Consider the following 17,896-nt stretch of genomic DNA (forward strand, 5'->3'; position numbering starts at 1 on the left):
CAGCTAACAGGGAACAGTTAATAAATGTACACCAATGTTCTCGTTAGGTTCTTAGAAGATTCTGTTACAATATATTTTAACTAATGTTCCTCTAATGGTCTAATAGTGCTAGCTAACCAAAAAAACAGACATACTGTATTAGAACAAACGTTAAATAAAGTCATGGGAGAAAAAAAAAGATTTTTAGAACAAGCATTGATAGAGCTAAACTTGTTTCTTAGTTTCGGTTTTAATAACTAATTTTGCACAAGCATTTAATATCAGTCTTGTTAAACATATGTTATAAACATGAATAAGAAAAAATTCTAAAAGTCTAAAAGTACCATTGAATAATTCAGTAACCCAAATTACTGTATAAATGATGCACTGCTTTATCTGTATTCTGTGTTGTGTAATAACATTTAAAAAAATGTCCTATAATGAATTAGTAATAAATGCATAGAATTTAAATAATAATAATAATAATAATAATAATAATAATATCAGCCATCAGCCAGTTTTATATGCACGCCAATCATCTGCATACTTCCTGATACTACTCTACTCTGTAAAATATACTGTTTAAACCTTATAACTGAACCCAAGATCACTACTAGAGGCACACAGAATTAACTAACAAACATCAAATGTTCCTTGACACCTCTGATTGATTAATTTACTTAGTTTATTAGTATTTAAATATCGATTACAAATATACTACAAATTCTTTCTCAAAAGTCTACATACACAAGAGAAAAAAAACACCATTTAACAAAATACAATGGCATTTACACACCTGTATGATTTGCCACACACACACACACACACACACACACACACACACACCAATTGTGATTAACTCATGCTAGCAAATCTGGTGTCAGGCATGTCGTTGCAATTAACATCTCTCTACTATGTGGGGCGTTCGAGTCAAACCTGGACTTGTGGTGCCGTTCCTTGTAAATGTGTGAAGCTGTAAAACATTTACGGAGGACTTCAAGCACAGTACATGATGAGACTCCCAGCAGCTGCAAAACATTTGAATGGTGCAAACTTTCTAAAAAGAGCTGAACGGCCGATTCCAGGTGGCTCAGAGATTCCTACAGTCTTTCCTGTGAACATTCAGCGAGTGGAACGTCTCATCCTTTTAAATCCACGGATAACTTGCATCTGTTTGTGGGAGCTGTACAGACAATCATTCACTCACACATTACAGGAACTTGACTGGGAGTTATTACCACATCCCCTGTAGTCTTGACCTCACTACAAGCCATTTCCACATGTTTGGAGGCCAGTGTTTCAAACAAAACGGTGTATCAGTGACAAGAACTTTCCACCTTGATGGTATCCTACTGTAGCACTAGTGAATCAAGTGCATTACAGTTTTTACTCTCATAACTGTTCTGTTATTCTGCACAATCAAAAGTCCTAGTTTGACTTGAACTCACCTTGTACAAATTAAGCACGAATGACATATTAGAAGACATTCCTTTCTATGTATAGAGACCTTTGGGACATCCTGTACCACTAAAAAAACAAAAACAAACAAAAAAAAAACACTTGAAAGTCTGAAGCTGCACTTTCGATGCACCCTGGAGAAACACAATCCATCTAAGACCCAGCAGAGACAACACACATCAGAAACCTCAGAGAACGTCCAGGCATGTACACAAAAACTCTGAGGAAAGAACATCACAGAAGGAGGGACGGCATCCAAGCCGCATTTTGGCTGCTTTAAGCCGATTCCTAACTTGGGTGCCAACGATTGAACAGATTCTGTATTCCGAGACCAGGATGCGTAGGACAGGGCTGAAAAAAGAGCCGCAAACTCACAAACGGTCCTCCTCCATACCTCATGTCAAATTAGCTGGAGGCTATCTTCCCAACGAATTGTCAAACAATTAAGCTCAGGGATACAGTACGCTGATGGAGCTTTCACACTGACATACTTTACTAGTCTGTTTTTGAAGCTTCATGCACCATTAGACCAGAGACTTTAAAAGCCTATAAGACATGAGAAATGTTCCGTAAGGCTTAAGAAAGCAGAAATTCGTGTCGGGTTATTAAAACAGAAGCCTGTGCAGCCATGAAGCCTGTGCAGGTTCATTCCGAACTAAAAGGGACCAGCTGAAAGAGACCTTGAGCATCAGATTCCTCAGGTGTTACTATTGAAAATAACTGAAACACATTAACATTACATTCATGCCTGCACTGATTAATTGTGACTCATAAAAGTAGCACTTCACGATCTTTTAAAGCACCTGTAAGGAAATAGTTTGGATCAGGCCTTCAATAACTACTGAATGCTAACCCAAAAAGTCAATTTGGCAAAGTTAAATGGTGTTGTTGATGAGAGCAGAGTGAAAATCTTATGTCCAAATCTACTCAATAGTGATGGGAAGTTTGAATCATTTTAGTGACTCGGTTCTTTGAATCTTATTCATCAAAATAAACTGATCGTTTTTTTTGAGTCATTTAGTTCATTTCGTTGTTTTGGTCAGAAATAAAACGTTACATTTTCAATAAACAGACCCCACCCACTCAACCCACCTTCTATACCGCTTCATCCTGTATTTAGGGTCGCAGGGAGGCTATCCCAGGAGACTTAGAGCACAAGACGGGGTACACCCAATCTATCGCAGGGCACACACACATACACACACTCACACACCCATTCACACACTATGGACAATTTGGGAACGCCAATTAGCCTAACCTGCATATCTTTGGACTGCGGGAGGAAACCGCAGTGGCTATAGTTTCAGTAATGAAAATATTACAATGCAGCTTAGGACATATTATAATAAACAGAATGAGTGGCTCACCTCTCATATCTTCTAGTCTGAGTCGTTTGTTCTTTTAAATGTACTGGATTGCTTAGCGTCTATGGGAGTCACGTGACAAAAGAACGAACAACTCGAAATAGAAGAGTCAAAGCTAATTACTCATTTCTGTTTCCTGTACATAACTACGGAGGTTTTGCGATGATTTGCACATGTGTGCCCCGGAGAAAATAAACGAATCACTCTCTGAGACTACTCGTTTTTATGAGTCACGTTAAGGATTAGTTCGAAAAGAACAAATCGTTCATGAACAACCCAACACCACTACACAATCAGTAATGCTTTTAAACATGTACTGTTTTATTATTGTTATTATTATTTTTTTAAATACAGGCTGGCTGACTGAAGTGACACGGAATACTGTAGGTGTAAAATAAACAGCAACAACTATAGCACTAATTAAAAACAATAACAAAAAAAAAAAAAACTAAGGAGAATACAGGACGCAATATATTGTATGAAAGTGGAAAAATAATATAAGACAAAACTTGCACATCCTGGCAAAAAAAAGTCACACCCTGTCACATGCCACATGACAGTTCGTGTGTGAAAACGACTCCTCCGGCTCCCAGAACCTCATGCTCTCTTTCACTATTTAAATCCTGTAGTATGGCGTTTCATTAGGATAGAGAAAAAAAAACTTTATTTTATTGCCACACTATTAATGTTAGTACCCATGATTGATGGGTGAAAAAAGAGTTAAAAGGTTCAAGCTAAAAAAATAATCTAAACAGTTTTGATGGAATCAGTGATATTATTCTTTCAGACCGAAGCCCACGTACTGTACAGTACACGTCTGCCTGTCTTTCTCTACAGCAGAACTCTCTGGCTTACTTATTAATACAGAGAAATAGAATCTTGTAAGGCTTTTTCTTCTTTTGTCATCAGCCAAACACTCGCTGTTCGGTTGAGAAATCGAAAAAAGTAGAACAGATAAAAATCACGCTTCGTCTTTAAACGACTCCAGTGCGTTAAAATTCACTTATACCACTACACTCTGCTATTTTATATCCCATTCATATTCACAATTAATATCTATCAGCGCAGGTGTTTGTTTACGTTTTTGCAATCACGTGTATTTAAGGAATCCATGGCAGTAGCGCATAACACTAGGCTCTCATTTCAGGTATTATACATACTGCTTTTTAATAGTGCCGATGAGAGAAGACAAACTAGTGTTAAACTTCCTGCAGGACGAGTAAACACACATTGATCTGTCTATTCATCTTTGAAGGTTCAGTTTTCCTAGTCTACTTGCCTTTTTTTTTTTTTTTGGAGTAAACCATGCTGTGTCACCATTTCGTTTTTGTTTTTTCGTGTCCGGCTTGAGAGTGCATTACCGTTGTTTTTGTGTCTTTCTCCTACTCTTGTCTACACACAGCAAACTAGCACGGTGATTGGTTCTGTTGAGTGACCACATGATCTTTCTCCATTGCTCCAAAGTCCAGTCTTTATTCCTAATAGAAAATATAAAACTTTTTCCTGATTAGTCTCACTACCCTGGCCCTATGTGAAAGTTTTTTCGCCAGTGGTTGTGCCACCCCTCAAGATACAATTCCAGATTTTTCTAGTTTATCACCCTAAACCGTGAACAAGTGGCATGACATCATAGAGGGAACTCCAGACCTGAACTCCAGACCATCTAGTCCAGAAGGCCAGGGTGCTGAACTCCTTTGTGACATGTTGCTGAAGTCCTTTGTTTGAAGTCGGCTCGTTTTTCAGCACTAGCGAGAGATCCAAGCTGGCACCGTGGGCCTCGGAGCACGTGCGCTCATGTGCGTGTGAAGCGAGACGGGAAAACCATTGTAATGAAGGACATTAGGATTCTGCTCAGAGCTTCAGTGTCTCCTTTTAGTGTCTCTATTTAAATAGAAGTGCCAACTGAAGACGCTTTCTTTGTTCAGAGTAAGTGTGTGCGCTGTGTGTTTGCGTGGAGTGTGTGCGCACTGTGTGTTTGCGTGGAGTGTGTGTGCATCTGGTGCAACAGCGTCTGCTCAGCTTCAGCAACCCCGCAGGTCTGTTTACGGTAATTCAGCCTCGATCGGAGCGCGCAGATAAGGACACACACATTGATCTCTGTCACGAACAGTACAATAGCTATCAGTCTGTCCTTACTGTCCTGATCCATCACAAACACACATGCATGCAGCTCTCTTGTGCTGTAAAGAGGTTGTTTGTAGTCTAGTGTGTACTGATCGTCATTAATCCTTCATCAGCACCTCTGAGACTGAATTAGCGTGTCATGTAGAGGACTCGTTCTAACTAGTTTAACACGCAGCGTGTAAAGTTAGCTCTATTAGTCTGACACTTTATATCCAGCACTCCTGTAACACCACACTGATCATATCCATGTCTGTCTGTTACAGCATTACGCTTATCTTAAAAAGCTCAAATGCAGCTCCGGGTTCTTTATGTTCTTTATAGATCACACCAAGGACTTCTTCCCTGACTGATAAGGAATCGATTAGAATTGAGCGTTTGTGCAGAATCGTCTCTGCTGAGGCTCCTTAATCTAGATTATCTCCCATCATTCCCTGCATCAGATTATTTTTGACTTGGGTTTTGGTAAGAAAAAGAGAGACAGAGTGATTTCATGTCACTGCCGCCATCATCATCATCATCGTTATCATCATCACCGTCATCGCTGTCCTCATCCTCCTCATCATCGTTATAATCATCCTCCATCTCCTCCTCGTCATCATCATCTTCTTTGTCATTATTATCGTTGTCTTCATCATCATTGTCGATATCTTCCTCATCATCATTGTCATCGTTGTCATCATCATAATCACCATCCTCATCATCACAGGCATTATCTGTCATTATCATCATAGTCATCACGTTCATCATCGGTATTATCATCACCGTCATCGCTGTCCTCTTCCTCATCATCATCGTTATAATCGTCCTCCCCCTCCTCCTGATCATCTTTGTCTTCATCGTCCTTCATCCTTATCATCATCATCGTCATAGATGTCATCATAATCAGCATGATCTTCCTCCTCAGTATCATCGTCTGTATCATTGTAATCATCATAGTCATCATCTTTATCATCACAGTCATTATTGTCTTCATTATCATCGTCAGTGTCATCATCATCGTTAACATTATCGGTATCATTGTCATCAGCATCGCTATTGTCAGTCATTAATGTCACCATCTTCATTATCCACATCTTCATCGTCATCACCTGCATCATTGTCATCATTATCGTCATCATCCTCCTCATCGTTATAATCATCATCCTCATCACTGTCATCATCATCCTCATTGCTGTCGTCATCATCTCATCAAAAAACAATCTCGGTTCATGACAGTTCACATGAACACTTGGAGGTGAAAAATGTCCAACAGCCTGTTTAGTTGCTGCCCCTCTTATATAACAGACAGCTTTAAAAACATGCCACCTTTTTCTTGCTGCTTTGCTTTGGGATCTACATTGTAATTCAGCTCTTGAGTTTGACATGAAGGGAAAGCGATCTGTGGAGTCCAATTTCCACTTTAATTCTTCTAAATCTACCGACTGAGAAGTGGCCAGGAATCATTTCCTGCCTGATTGAAATGTTATTGTTGGGTTTGATGCTATGTTCTGGAACCGGCACGGCGGCGGTGCATCCCAGAACCCAGGAGTCCCTCCTGGAGAGGAGTAGCGTGTACACTGTACAAGCATGTGAACATTACAACACTATATTTGGTATAATTTTTTCCTTATACTTTCATTGCTAAACTTAAATTACTCAAAACACACACATACACATACACACACATACACAAAATCTGTTCTTTCGTTCTGCCTTAGACTGTAGCTCATCATTCAAACACTAAACAGATGGTGCTTTCTATTTAGCAGCATGCTACTTCAAACCCAGAGAGACAGACGGCGTTTAGACATACATGCTTTATAAATAGTCATTAGATGGGCAAAAAAATTAATGTATAAAAATTAACGATAAAAAGTGCGCACCTTTGATTTTTTCCCCGAGCTGCGAGCATTCGTGCTCGGAGTAGTGAACGATGGGGGGTGGGGACGGCGGACGGAGACGGTCTTCCTCTACCCTGCGCCGGTGTCTTTCCTCCCTGGCCAGCATGCGCTGCCGGCACTCCCACTCGTACAGGTCGTCTCTGGCCTGAGCGTAGTCCACGTGCAGCCGGCCCGTGTCCTTCTTATCCGTGCTGGACCCGAGACGGATCCGGTAACCTGCGCGTAAGAAAAGCAAGATCAACAGGTTTCCTATTACATGTGAAAACTGGGTGTCAGTCAGTGCTACAATGCCAGCTGCTAAGTGGAGGAATAACACACATGAGCAGACAGTGTCATGAGTGTAAAAAGGCAGACTTCTTGAAACTTTTAATAGCTCCTGTTGACAGGCTCGTAGCCAACACAAAAATGGGATTTAATTGGTTCAGACGGTGTTGGCTGTTCAGCGTGGAATCTGGTCCTCGTCCCATCCAGACGGCGCGGAATCATCGCCATCTTCTTCGCCATTATCTCGGGCAGTGCTCATAACTGGCATGGTGTCTCAGAAAATGATTTGACGAAGCCAAAAATTGTAAAAACATCCATAATCAGCATTAAAAAAAAAAAAATTAGTGATGTGACGAGTCCGTGATGAATCAATTTGCCTCTGAAACCCAAGTGTGGAATTTCACTTAACGGAGCTCCAGCGTATCTTATAAATGTCCGTAAACAATAAATAAACCTTTCTTATCCTAAAGAAAAAAAAAGTGTGTTTATTGCGTGAAAAGAGCACCTGCAGGGGAGAATGCGTTGTTTATCCGACTGTGTCCCTTGTGCTGTTAATGTATGCTAGTGTTTACTCTGTTCTTCCCTCTGCTGCAGCTGCAGCTTCAATACTGCAGGAAAAACCTCCATACACTCTGCATAATTCTCTCTCTCACACACTTATACATACACACACATCCTCAACACTTCACACTCTTTCTCCCTTTGTGTTCACACTTCACGTCCCACAGGTAGAAACTCCTTAGTGTCTAGTGTGTCTAGGTCTGTGATGAAATCATGCTAAGATGTTATTTAAACTTTCATAAAAAAAAATCATCCACTTTAGTAAAAGCTTCCGAGACTGTAGAAACACCCCGGGTACTGAGCATTTACAGGAACGCATGGGAATCTCTGAAAATGTATAGGAATGAACAGGAGGATGGATTCTGCCTAAGTGCCTGGCTTAGGTGTAATTATACAACGGTTATTTCCGAATGAGTAATCTGCTTGGATGAGAGGCTTTCCATGAGTGGTGATAATGGACGGTAACAGCACTGGGGGCGATTATATGTATCACTCCACGTCACAGGTGCTCTAATAACCGTTAATTACACTAACTGTCTTTAGCAGCATGGGTGGAAGTGGGCCGTATGGAGAGAGCAGATGTCTGCCAAAACCCACATTCGAAAAAAACAGTCACAAACGCACTTTTGGCGAGAAAACGCATCTGATAACATTATCTCATGGAAAAAAACAAACAAACAAACAAATACACAAACAAACAAAAAAAACCAAACACTTGGTCTCCTTGATAATTGCTTCTTAGTCGTTCTTAATTGCCTCTGCGTTGTTTTATTTATGCCTAAGCTGAGCTAGCTTCTAACACAAGCCTGAATCCCAAATCCCTCTCTAACGCCTGATCAAGGGCACTACTTGGTAGTGTGGAACAAGGACCTGTACACACCTTTTTATTTAACGCTATATGTGATTTAACCTCGGAACCCGGAAGTTAACGTTGCTGATATAATAAAAGGGAAATTGCGGAAAGTTACTCAAAAAAAGAAATCTACTACAAATTACTGATTACTACTTTAGAATTGTAATTTGATTACATTACTGATTATTACATGTAAAAAGTCATCAGATTTCTTAATTACGTTACTTTCAAGTTACTTTGAAAACCCCTTTCACGGCGTGCACCTGTGTCGTTGCGCTGCTGCCGTACAAAAAACGTTATTTTTCATTGTTAAATGAATTTTAATTCATTTTTAAACACTACACTTTTAACACTAGTAACGTAATGTTATTGACATTGGTAACTATAATCAAATTACATGCATTTGAAATGTAACGTGTTACATTACTGCGTTATCAGAAACAGTAGTTAGATCACAGAAACGCATTATACGCAAATCGGGGGTAAAACTAAATAAAACAAACAAAAAAACTCCAGCTAAATCAGTGAATAAGACCTTTGCATGCCATGCTTTTACTGACAACGCAGCACAGTTCTGCACTTTTATACTATTGGCTGACTAACGTGAACGTGCCTTGACCTGCGTCCTTTCTCTTTTAGCAACCCAGCAAGGGTTTGAAAATACCCAGAATACACATTTTTGTTTCAAAGCAACAAATGAAACATAGTGAAAATCACTATAAAAAAATAAAAATCCAAAATATTATCAAGGAACCATTACCACAGATGAATAAAAAAGAAAAAAGGAAAGCCCGATACTACATTTGTGTAAGGACAAGAGAATGTCGGTGTGTCACAGTGCTGGAAGGGCACGTTCGCCTTTGCGTGCCAATCGGTAATCGGTGTGTGTGTGAGTGTGTGTGTGCGCCGCGCTGCTCTGTGATGAAGCACAGTGATGCTGCTGGCTGAGTTTCACAGGAAGTGTGTGTTTACGTCACCGTCCTCGTCTGTGCGATAGAGACAACGCTAGGACTGTCTAGCACTGTCAAATTCATTAGAAATAACTTCAAAATAAAATTATGATTATACCCGTCATTTTACTTAAGTAAGTACTTATGAAGTAACAGTTTTCTCGTTCTGTCCTGATGTAATATTATAAGTTTATTCTTCATGTAGAACAGGAAAAACAAAAAGCAAAAGGCCTCATAAAAGCCAACAGTGATGTATGCCTTTGTTTATGGGCTGGATGGTGCACCTGGAGCACAGAGAGAGAAAAAGAGAAAGAGAGAGAGAGAGAGAGAGAGAGAGAGAAGGTTTTTTTTTTCATGCTCACAGGTTCTGGGAAGAAAGAGCGCTCGGTCACAGATTGGCTGCGCCCCGCGGAAATGAGACGGGTCTCCGCACTTTATTCTCACGTCTGCCCCTCTGCTTTATGGCCCCTAGACGTCACTAAATATTTTATATGGTGTGTTCTGCGTCCAAAATGAGTGCCTTTATTTATGGAAAGGCCCACGGCGCTCCTTCACGAGGCCGCGCGATATATGAGGTGCGGCTCTGGACTCGCGATGGAGCCGGGTTTCGCCTGAGACTGCTTAAGACTCGGAGATGTGTAAATAATGCATCCGCAGTATTGCTGAACTTTAAATGAGTCTCTACACATCGTGATATACAGTACGTGAGTGTGTATATGTTTATATGGATATACAGTATATAGGAGCAGATAATAAATGAGCTACCTCAGGCCAGGCAGCAGTGTGTGATTTGTATTCAGCGCATAGGTGGTGCAATCCATTCTGCTCAGCGCGTATGTGTATGTGTGTGTTTGTCTTCTCGTTGACCTCTGGTGTCAGGAGCGCTTGGGCATGTGTGAGTGTTGGCCTCCGCCCCTCTCTTCAGCACCCATGAGAGACGGAGCAAAGTCCTTCCTCTCTTGTTAAATCCCCATCAATCCATCAAGTCAAGCCCAGTCGCTCTTGCCTCATAGCCATTAGATAAAAGGTTAACTGAAATCGTTCCAAAGCGCTCTTATGAAAATCTGTCTGTGCCCGTGAGCCCTGGATCTATCCTTTTTTTTTTAAAAAACAAAACAAAAACAAATAAATAATTTCTTTACAAGCTGTCAACGGGCGAAACAGAGAAATAAATCTATATTAAAAGAGAAACGGGGGAGAGGGAGAGAAAAAAACAAAAACATTTGCAGGTGCATACCAGACAGAAAAAGTGCCTTGTCCACCGTGTGCTCCTCGGCGAAGCGAATATGGCAGAAGTTCTTCTTGCTCTTGCGGATGGCGCTGATGGCACCGCACTGCTCGAACACTTCTGATATGATTTGCTCGGTAGCGTTTTCAGGTAGACCTCCTACAAACACCGTCTTACAGCCCGGGGGTCTCTCGCGTGTAGCCGGAGGCGGCAGGTCTGTGGAACACAAGAGACATTGCACATCACTGGATTTCCTGTAGTTTGTGGAGGGAAAAACAAAACAAAAAAAAACTGGAAATGTCACCAAAGGTCAAGATAACAAATAAAAGGCTTGATTACACAGATTGATCATATCGAGTGTTCTCTTACAGGTAGCGAGACGAAGTAAGAAAAAAAGAAAGGCCGCTTGATCACACGGTCACACCAAGCGGTGAACCAATGAGGAGCTGCTGAGATCAATCTGAAAGCCTGGATAAACAGAATTAGTTGGGACCACCGGGCTGGCGGTGAGTAATCGATGGAACGTCAGACACGCTGAGTGTTTTGGAGAATCGCCCGAGGCGGAATATCCGAAACCGGTTAAACGCACGATATCCGCTTCTAAGACACCGCCTCGTGCAGGTTTTAGTCTAATGAGCTGACTGCGGTGTGTGCTACAACAGAGCCAGCGGGTCCTCATCACGTCCTTCTCTCTAACGCTGACTTTTACTCTTACAGCGAGCTACAATGAGCTTGACAGCGCCGCGCGTCTCCTGTTGTGGGAGATCCGATTCTGATAATGGGAGCTGATTTGGACGTGACCTGAGACTGGTGCACCGAAATGCTGTTCTGCAATTAAATTGCTAAAAACGTCCACGAGACATGCGAGATGGCTAAGCTAGATCGTCGCTGAACAGTATGTGAGCTGTCACTGTAGAAAATACATCAACTTCTTTTACAGTCACTCAGTCATAACTGGCTATAATAAAAGCATAGCGAAGACATGGGGGACGTCCCCTTTCAAAAGGAGGAGACTCTCGTGAATTCTCACAGAGCGGGAGACACACTGCTTTCTCTTCTACAGCGTCTATACTTCGAATGGAAAGCTCAGAATTCCCCAGAAACGCTCAGTGCATTAGTGCAGTAAAACAGCGGGTAAAAGGTGAATATTGGTAACCATGGAGACGGCACGACTAATCATATAGCAGAAGGTAATGCTATTTTAAACTCACTTCCTAGCAAGTACAAATAAGAAAAGAATAAATATAGAAATCTTTTTGTCTACAATAGGGAATCATGCGTGATCAAGCAAGATAATTAAGCAATATTACATGAGAGGGAGTGCTGTTGTGATGAATATCGGCATGGCTGGGATGCAGTCGTACTGATATTCATCACAACAGCATAATATCAGGTGTGATATTGTTTTTATACAACAGTTCCACAAACACTATTTATTAACAACGGATTATGATTTGTTCGTTTATATAACCAGTTATTTCGCTCCGTCAACACTGCCGGAACTAATTAAACCGCGAAACTGGCGACTGACATTTAATTGACATGTAATTAACAGGGGTGGAAGTAGTTCTTGGCGGTACTGTGTAGCCAAAAGCTGAGGAGAATAAACCATGGAAGTGATCGACAGTCCATTATATTTACACTTATTCCACTTTAGAATATCAGCTCAGTTCCAGAGTTAAATTATAAAGAGCGTTAAATTGAAAGCTAGAGCGCTGCCATTGGTCAGGGGTTAGAGAGGGATTTGGTATTTAGCCTAGGAGCTAGTTAGCTTTGTAGCTCATTAAACAACTCGGAGTCATTTCGGAACTAACCAATTATTAAAGCGACAAAGTGTTTTTTTAGGATGACAATGTTACCAGATGTGTTTTTTTTGTTGTTTTTTTTGCTAAAAGTGTGTCCAGTTTTAATTGACAGCTGCTCTCTTGGTTAGTGATTAAAGAAGGATTTGGGTTTCAGCCTTGTGTTAGAAGCTAGTTAGATTAGTAGCTCACTTTGGTTATAAATACAAAATAATTAACGGAATACAGCAGTTGCTACAATATGACGACATTTCATAAGTAGATTCTACAAGCCAGAATTGATCATTTTGGTTATTTAACAGATTTTACAGTTACATTATATTTCATTTGTATTTCACAAAAAGATTTTAGTTGTACTATATTACAGAACAAATTAGGGATGCACCGAAATGAAAATTCTGGGCCGAAAACGAAACCGAAATTTTTGGATGCACTTGGCCGAAAACCGATACCGAAACCGAAAATGGCTTCATTGAAAAACATGTTTAAAATATTTTCTTTTTGTTTGTATTAAAAAAATGTTGCATATTGCAACTTTGCTGTCCTCATCTGAAACTTTGAAGTGCTTCCAAACCGCCGACATACTCCGTGTTTGATGCGTAATGACAGCGCGAACGAGACGGGAGGATGGGAGAGGCGTGGCGACAATTTCGGCTTTTATTTTCGGCGCTTTCTTACGTTTCGGCCGAAACCGATAATGCTATTTCGGCCGAAAATTTTCGGCGGCCGAAATTTCGGTGCATCCCTAGAACAAATTATTACTATTTTAAAACATCAATGTCAGTATCGAGCAAAGTATAACAGTCAGTGAATCATTTGCATAAATTAACAGAAATTAACAGAAATTGCAACTACTGTATTCAAATAAACTTTTTTCTTCGCCATTTATTCTTTGCTTGCCATCCCATTAGCCATATATATATATATATATATATATATATATACATATATATATATATATATATATATATATACATATAAAAAAAAACAACAAATAAGAAAGATCGTAAGACTGTGATCCCTATGGTGTTTTTAAAATGTGTGTAAGTGAATCAGGTGTTTAAGAACGGGCGGCACTGCACACTTCACAGTGCTGAGGGTTAACGCGGTGTTAAGTTACCCTGACGCAGTATGAGCGATGCCCTGCTGCCCACTTGGTGTGTGTGTCCACATGCTTTGGCTCTGAGCCGCTCGCTGGAAATAGATGAATGCTTGTAGCCCCCCACATGCACAGCTGCTTATGCACCATCCATCATCAGGTAGATTATCCTAATTCCAGTTTATTGCTGAATCTCTCTTAATGATGAAGCCTCTGCCTACCTGATACTTCAGCTAAGGTCAGTTGCCTTCCTGTTAAAAAACGACGGAAAAAAAAGAAAACGTAATAAAGCACTGCCTTTTATCTCCTAATGTGAAACAGGGTGGTAAACACAGGCGTTGCTTTATCAAAGGGCAGCTTCGCCGTGCACGTGACCAAATGCCAACTTTTCACCTATTAATATGACGGGGCCCGGGAACTCGATGCCTGAGACGGCCGGCGTGATAAAACGGGAAAAGGTCAGATCCTGATTGTGGATTTAACGTAAAAGGGTGTGATATTTCTGATTCGTGTTGGCTCAAAAAGATTCGTTAACAAGACGTTATGTTCCGTCGAGTCCAACTATCACTTATGGGGGCAGCATCAAGGACTCTTAGGATGTATATGAGGGCAAAGCGGTGGAGCTTCTTCAGCACAGGAATTGAAATAAGTTGGAAAAAAAATATTGTGGCCTAATAAAAAAAAAAAGTCAAGGACAATAGCATATTTTTGGCATTATTTGCTAGACTTATATGGGGTTCTGCACTTCTAACACGGAGACCAGCGAGAGATCTGTTTGGACAGAACTTCAGGGTGATGAGCAGGAAAACCACGGACAGTTCATTCAAAAACTGCCATCTTGTGCATGCAATAAAATCCACACTTATTACTTCTTGCTCTGACGCCGGTCCTCCAGTATTGCGTGATTGCGCCGTGCCGCTATGTCTCTGAACGCTGACTGAAGATGACATGCAGGACGCCGAGACAGAAAGCGCTCCCACCGAGACCCTGACGCTAATCAGCCTGAATGATTGCACGGTCACATGTACTCGAGTCAAAGCAAACAGAACACGTGAGTCCTGCACATTGGCGAGACCAAAGCCCTTGTGCACACACAGACCTATTTTAAAGCGCGACAACTTGTTTGACGGAGATGACAGTCAGCGCACACTGAGAAGAGTGAGAAACGTGGGTGTGAGACGAGTGGAGCGTTATCTGACAGAGTGAGGCAACACTCTTAAAGTTGTAAAGATGTCTGACATAAAAAGAGACACACCCGGTTCTATGAAACAGCACTTCGTTACAGGTGAATGACTAAAGGTTATAAACTAAACGCATTAAAGGGGTGCATCTTATCAAGCCCCGAACTTCTAAAGCACCTCTTTCACACTTGAGTTCGAACCCTGGCATGATGCACCGTTCATCACATTCGTTCATCTACTGCAGAAGTCTGACATACTTCTGACATACATATTTCCCTTTAGATTATTCAACACAGACATATTGGTTTTTGTAACATCTAAAACACTGACTGGCGTGTGTTTATATATACAGTACATATATGAACATGTACCATTTTGATGAGAGCAGTTTAAAGTGAGTGGACAGACAGCGAGGAAAGGCAGAGACAGACAACAAGGGGGGGTGAAAGACTTAAATATACTCTTTATTAGCAGCGATGTTAACGAAAACTTCTTTACATGTTTTCACCTTTTTTTTTAATGACACGTGCAATGCACTGGTGAATGGAATTTACATATTTACAGCTTTTTCTTTCTTTTTTTTCTTTATGTTTTAATGACAAGAAATCCCACCAGGTCCCTCACCTACCACCAACCCCTCGTCCCCTTTTAGTCTCGGTCCTATTTTAATCCGCCGGTCCGCATTTAATAATTTAATAATTTAATAATTAAATAGGGACCTTATAAAGAGAGAAAGAGAGAGCGAGAGAGAGAGAGAGAGAGATGTGCTGCTGAGGCTAAAACATACAAGTAATAACAGAAACATATAAGAGTCAACAGTATGTTAACAAAACAAATCAGTGAACAAACCTACAGAACACATGCAAAAAGACCAGAGACACGATTTTCTTCAACTCTTCACCAACTACAACAACAGAAACAAATCTCTCTCTCGTTTTCAGCGACTTTTCACTCATTACCTCCAAAGTCATCAGGAGTTTATGTTGTAGAGACAAACATGAGGTTTTACTACGAAGGAAAGCTACAGTAATGACTCTGTGCTAGATGGCTGTCCTAAATCTCGGCTTAATTCCCCTGTTATCTGTTAAATCTGCTTAACTCATCACTTCTAATGATGATCAGGGCCACAGCAGGTTATGAGCAGGGCTTGGCATATATCACTGCACCCTTACATCTAGCACAGCCAACAACCACTAGCACCAAATCACTCACTCACTCACACACACACTCACACACACGCACACACACCTGTTCCCAATATACAAACTCCCTGACATAATAAGCATGAGTCAAAGTGTGTGATCTCGGTTACTGTTCTTTGACACTCAGTGTGTTCATCATCACCAGGAACGCTCAGTGTAGTCGAGTGTGTTCGAAGATCACCCGACACGCTGCTTGGCGTTAATTACGGTTGTGGATTTGCCACTGCCTGCTTGAACGTCTTGTGATTCTCAACAAGTTCTTTGCTTTCAGCTCTCGACTTCTTTTTTCAACAACAGAACTGTCACCAGCAGTAATGACAAAACATTTTATTTTACACTCAGATAGTTACTCATCATTGTTTATATCAAGATATTATTTTATTTCTGTAAATAAGTATAATCTTTGTGAACCTATCAAACATTCCATTACACTGTATACGGATCCTGTCATTATTTAAAGGGTACCTATTATGCAAAATTCACGTCTGAATGATTTTTAGACATTTATATCGGTAAACACAATAAAATAATGCAAAAATAAAAAAATAAAAAAAATCCTTTGGCTGTTTTTTTATTTTTTTTATTTTCTGCATTGTTCAAATAAGCAAAACAGATCAACAGTAAATAAGGCTAAGCTAGCGAGTAGTAGCTGACTGCTAACAGCTAACCTAGCAGGTTCTTTAACTGTCAGGAAGAGCTAGATTACAACAGAGTTGAGTTGAGTTGTAGGTAAAATATTAGTTAAGTAAAAGTAGAAGTTCTCTATTTACATTTCCACTTCAGTAAAAATACAAAAAATACTAAAACAGTCGCTCTCTCTCTCGTGACCGTGCAAGTACTGTTTGGTCCGCTTCTGATTTTAAACACCTACTGCTAACAACTAACTTTTAGGCTAATCTAGTGTTCATCTAGGTTAGGACTAGTTTTTATTTTAACCTTTTACTGTATATCCCTTAATTTTGAGGATATCATAGTAAATTAACAATTTTACATACAAAGGGCCCCAAAAAATGTACAAACGTTGTTATCTACTGTACAGTATGAGTGAATTAAACTATAGAAGCAATGTGCATTACAGTAAGTCCCCAACATACGAATGAGTTCCGTTCTGAGAGCTTTGTTCATAAGTCCAATTTGTTCCTAAGTCTAGGTACTTGAATACTAGCACAACCGGTTATACAAAGTATAAAAAAGCAACATGTTCCATGATCTTGTCCTTGTTCTTTAGAATCGTGCCGATGGTTGAACGATTCATGTCATTCCTTTAATTATTTCCATCATTATTGCTTGGTGCTCCTTAGCAGTACCAGCTTCATCACCGCTGCTTTTACATTTGCCCACATATGAAGATGTACGCTAGACATGTGGTCTAACTTCTGCGAATGAACATGCATAAACACTTGTTTGTATCTTAGAAAGTTTGTAACTCAAATGTAGGGAACGTACTGTATTATGTTGTTCATCTAAAGATGTCAGAAGTCAGAAAAATTGCAGATGCTATCAAGTGACCATCAAAAGAAAGGCATATATTTTTCATGTTGTGAAAAATAGTGTGTATAAATATTTTTTTGACCTCTCTGTATATCTTTCACCTTAATTTGTTGGTCAGAAAAGTGGGAGAGGAAAGCTTGAAAATGGAACGGGAAATGTTTGATCCTAGGATCACAAATATTTTCCAATCTATTTCCAGTCCCTGTATTCTGATTGGCTAGGAAAATGCCCTTCCGCAAAGAGAAGGTTTCAGACACAGTTCATTAAATCCACAGACACTGAAACATTAAACTTGGGAAAGGAGTGAAGCAAAAAAAAAAAATCAAGAATCCTTTTTTGAAGTGCATTATGTATTTTAGCTGGAAAATGACCAGGCACAATTTGGAATCCTTCACGTCTTATGCAAATTTGTTTACAAAGGAGAATGACATGTAAGCATTCAAACTATCCCAGAATATAA

The 17,896-nt window shown here is 40.2% G+C and overlaps 1 protein-coding gene across 4 annotated transcripts in view; it reads right to left on the reverse strand.

Moving 5' to 3' along the window:
• Positions 1–17,896, reverse strand: part of enox2 (ecto-NOX disulfide-thiol exchanger 2) — a 290,449-nt gene that overhangs the window by 45,063 nt on the left and 227,490 nt on the right. For all 4 annotated transcript variants that reach the window (XM_053476492.1, XM_053476469.1, XM_053476477.1 and 1 more), the window contains 2 exons: positions 10,671–10,877; positions 6,788–7,021 (listed from right to left, as the gene is read on the reverse strand). In XM_053476492.1, the coding sequence (XP_053332467.1) occupies positions 6,788–7,021; positions 10,671–10,877 (441 nt within the window). The remainder of the gene's footprint in view (positions 1–6,787; positions 7,022–10,670; positions 10,878–17,896) is intronic.

Source organism: Clarias gariepinus, chromosome 2 (genome assembly GCF_024256425.1).
Source record: "Clarias gariepinus isolate MV-2021 ecotype Netherlands chromosome 2, CGAR_prim_01v2, whole genome shotgun sequence".
Lineage (NCBI taxonomy): Eukaryota > Metazoa > Chordata > Actinopteri > Siluriformes > Clariidae > Clarias > Clarias gariepinus.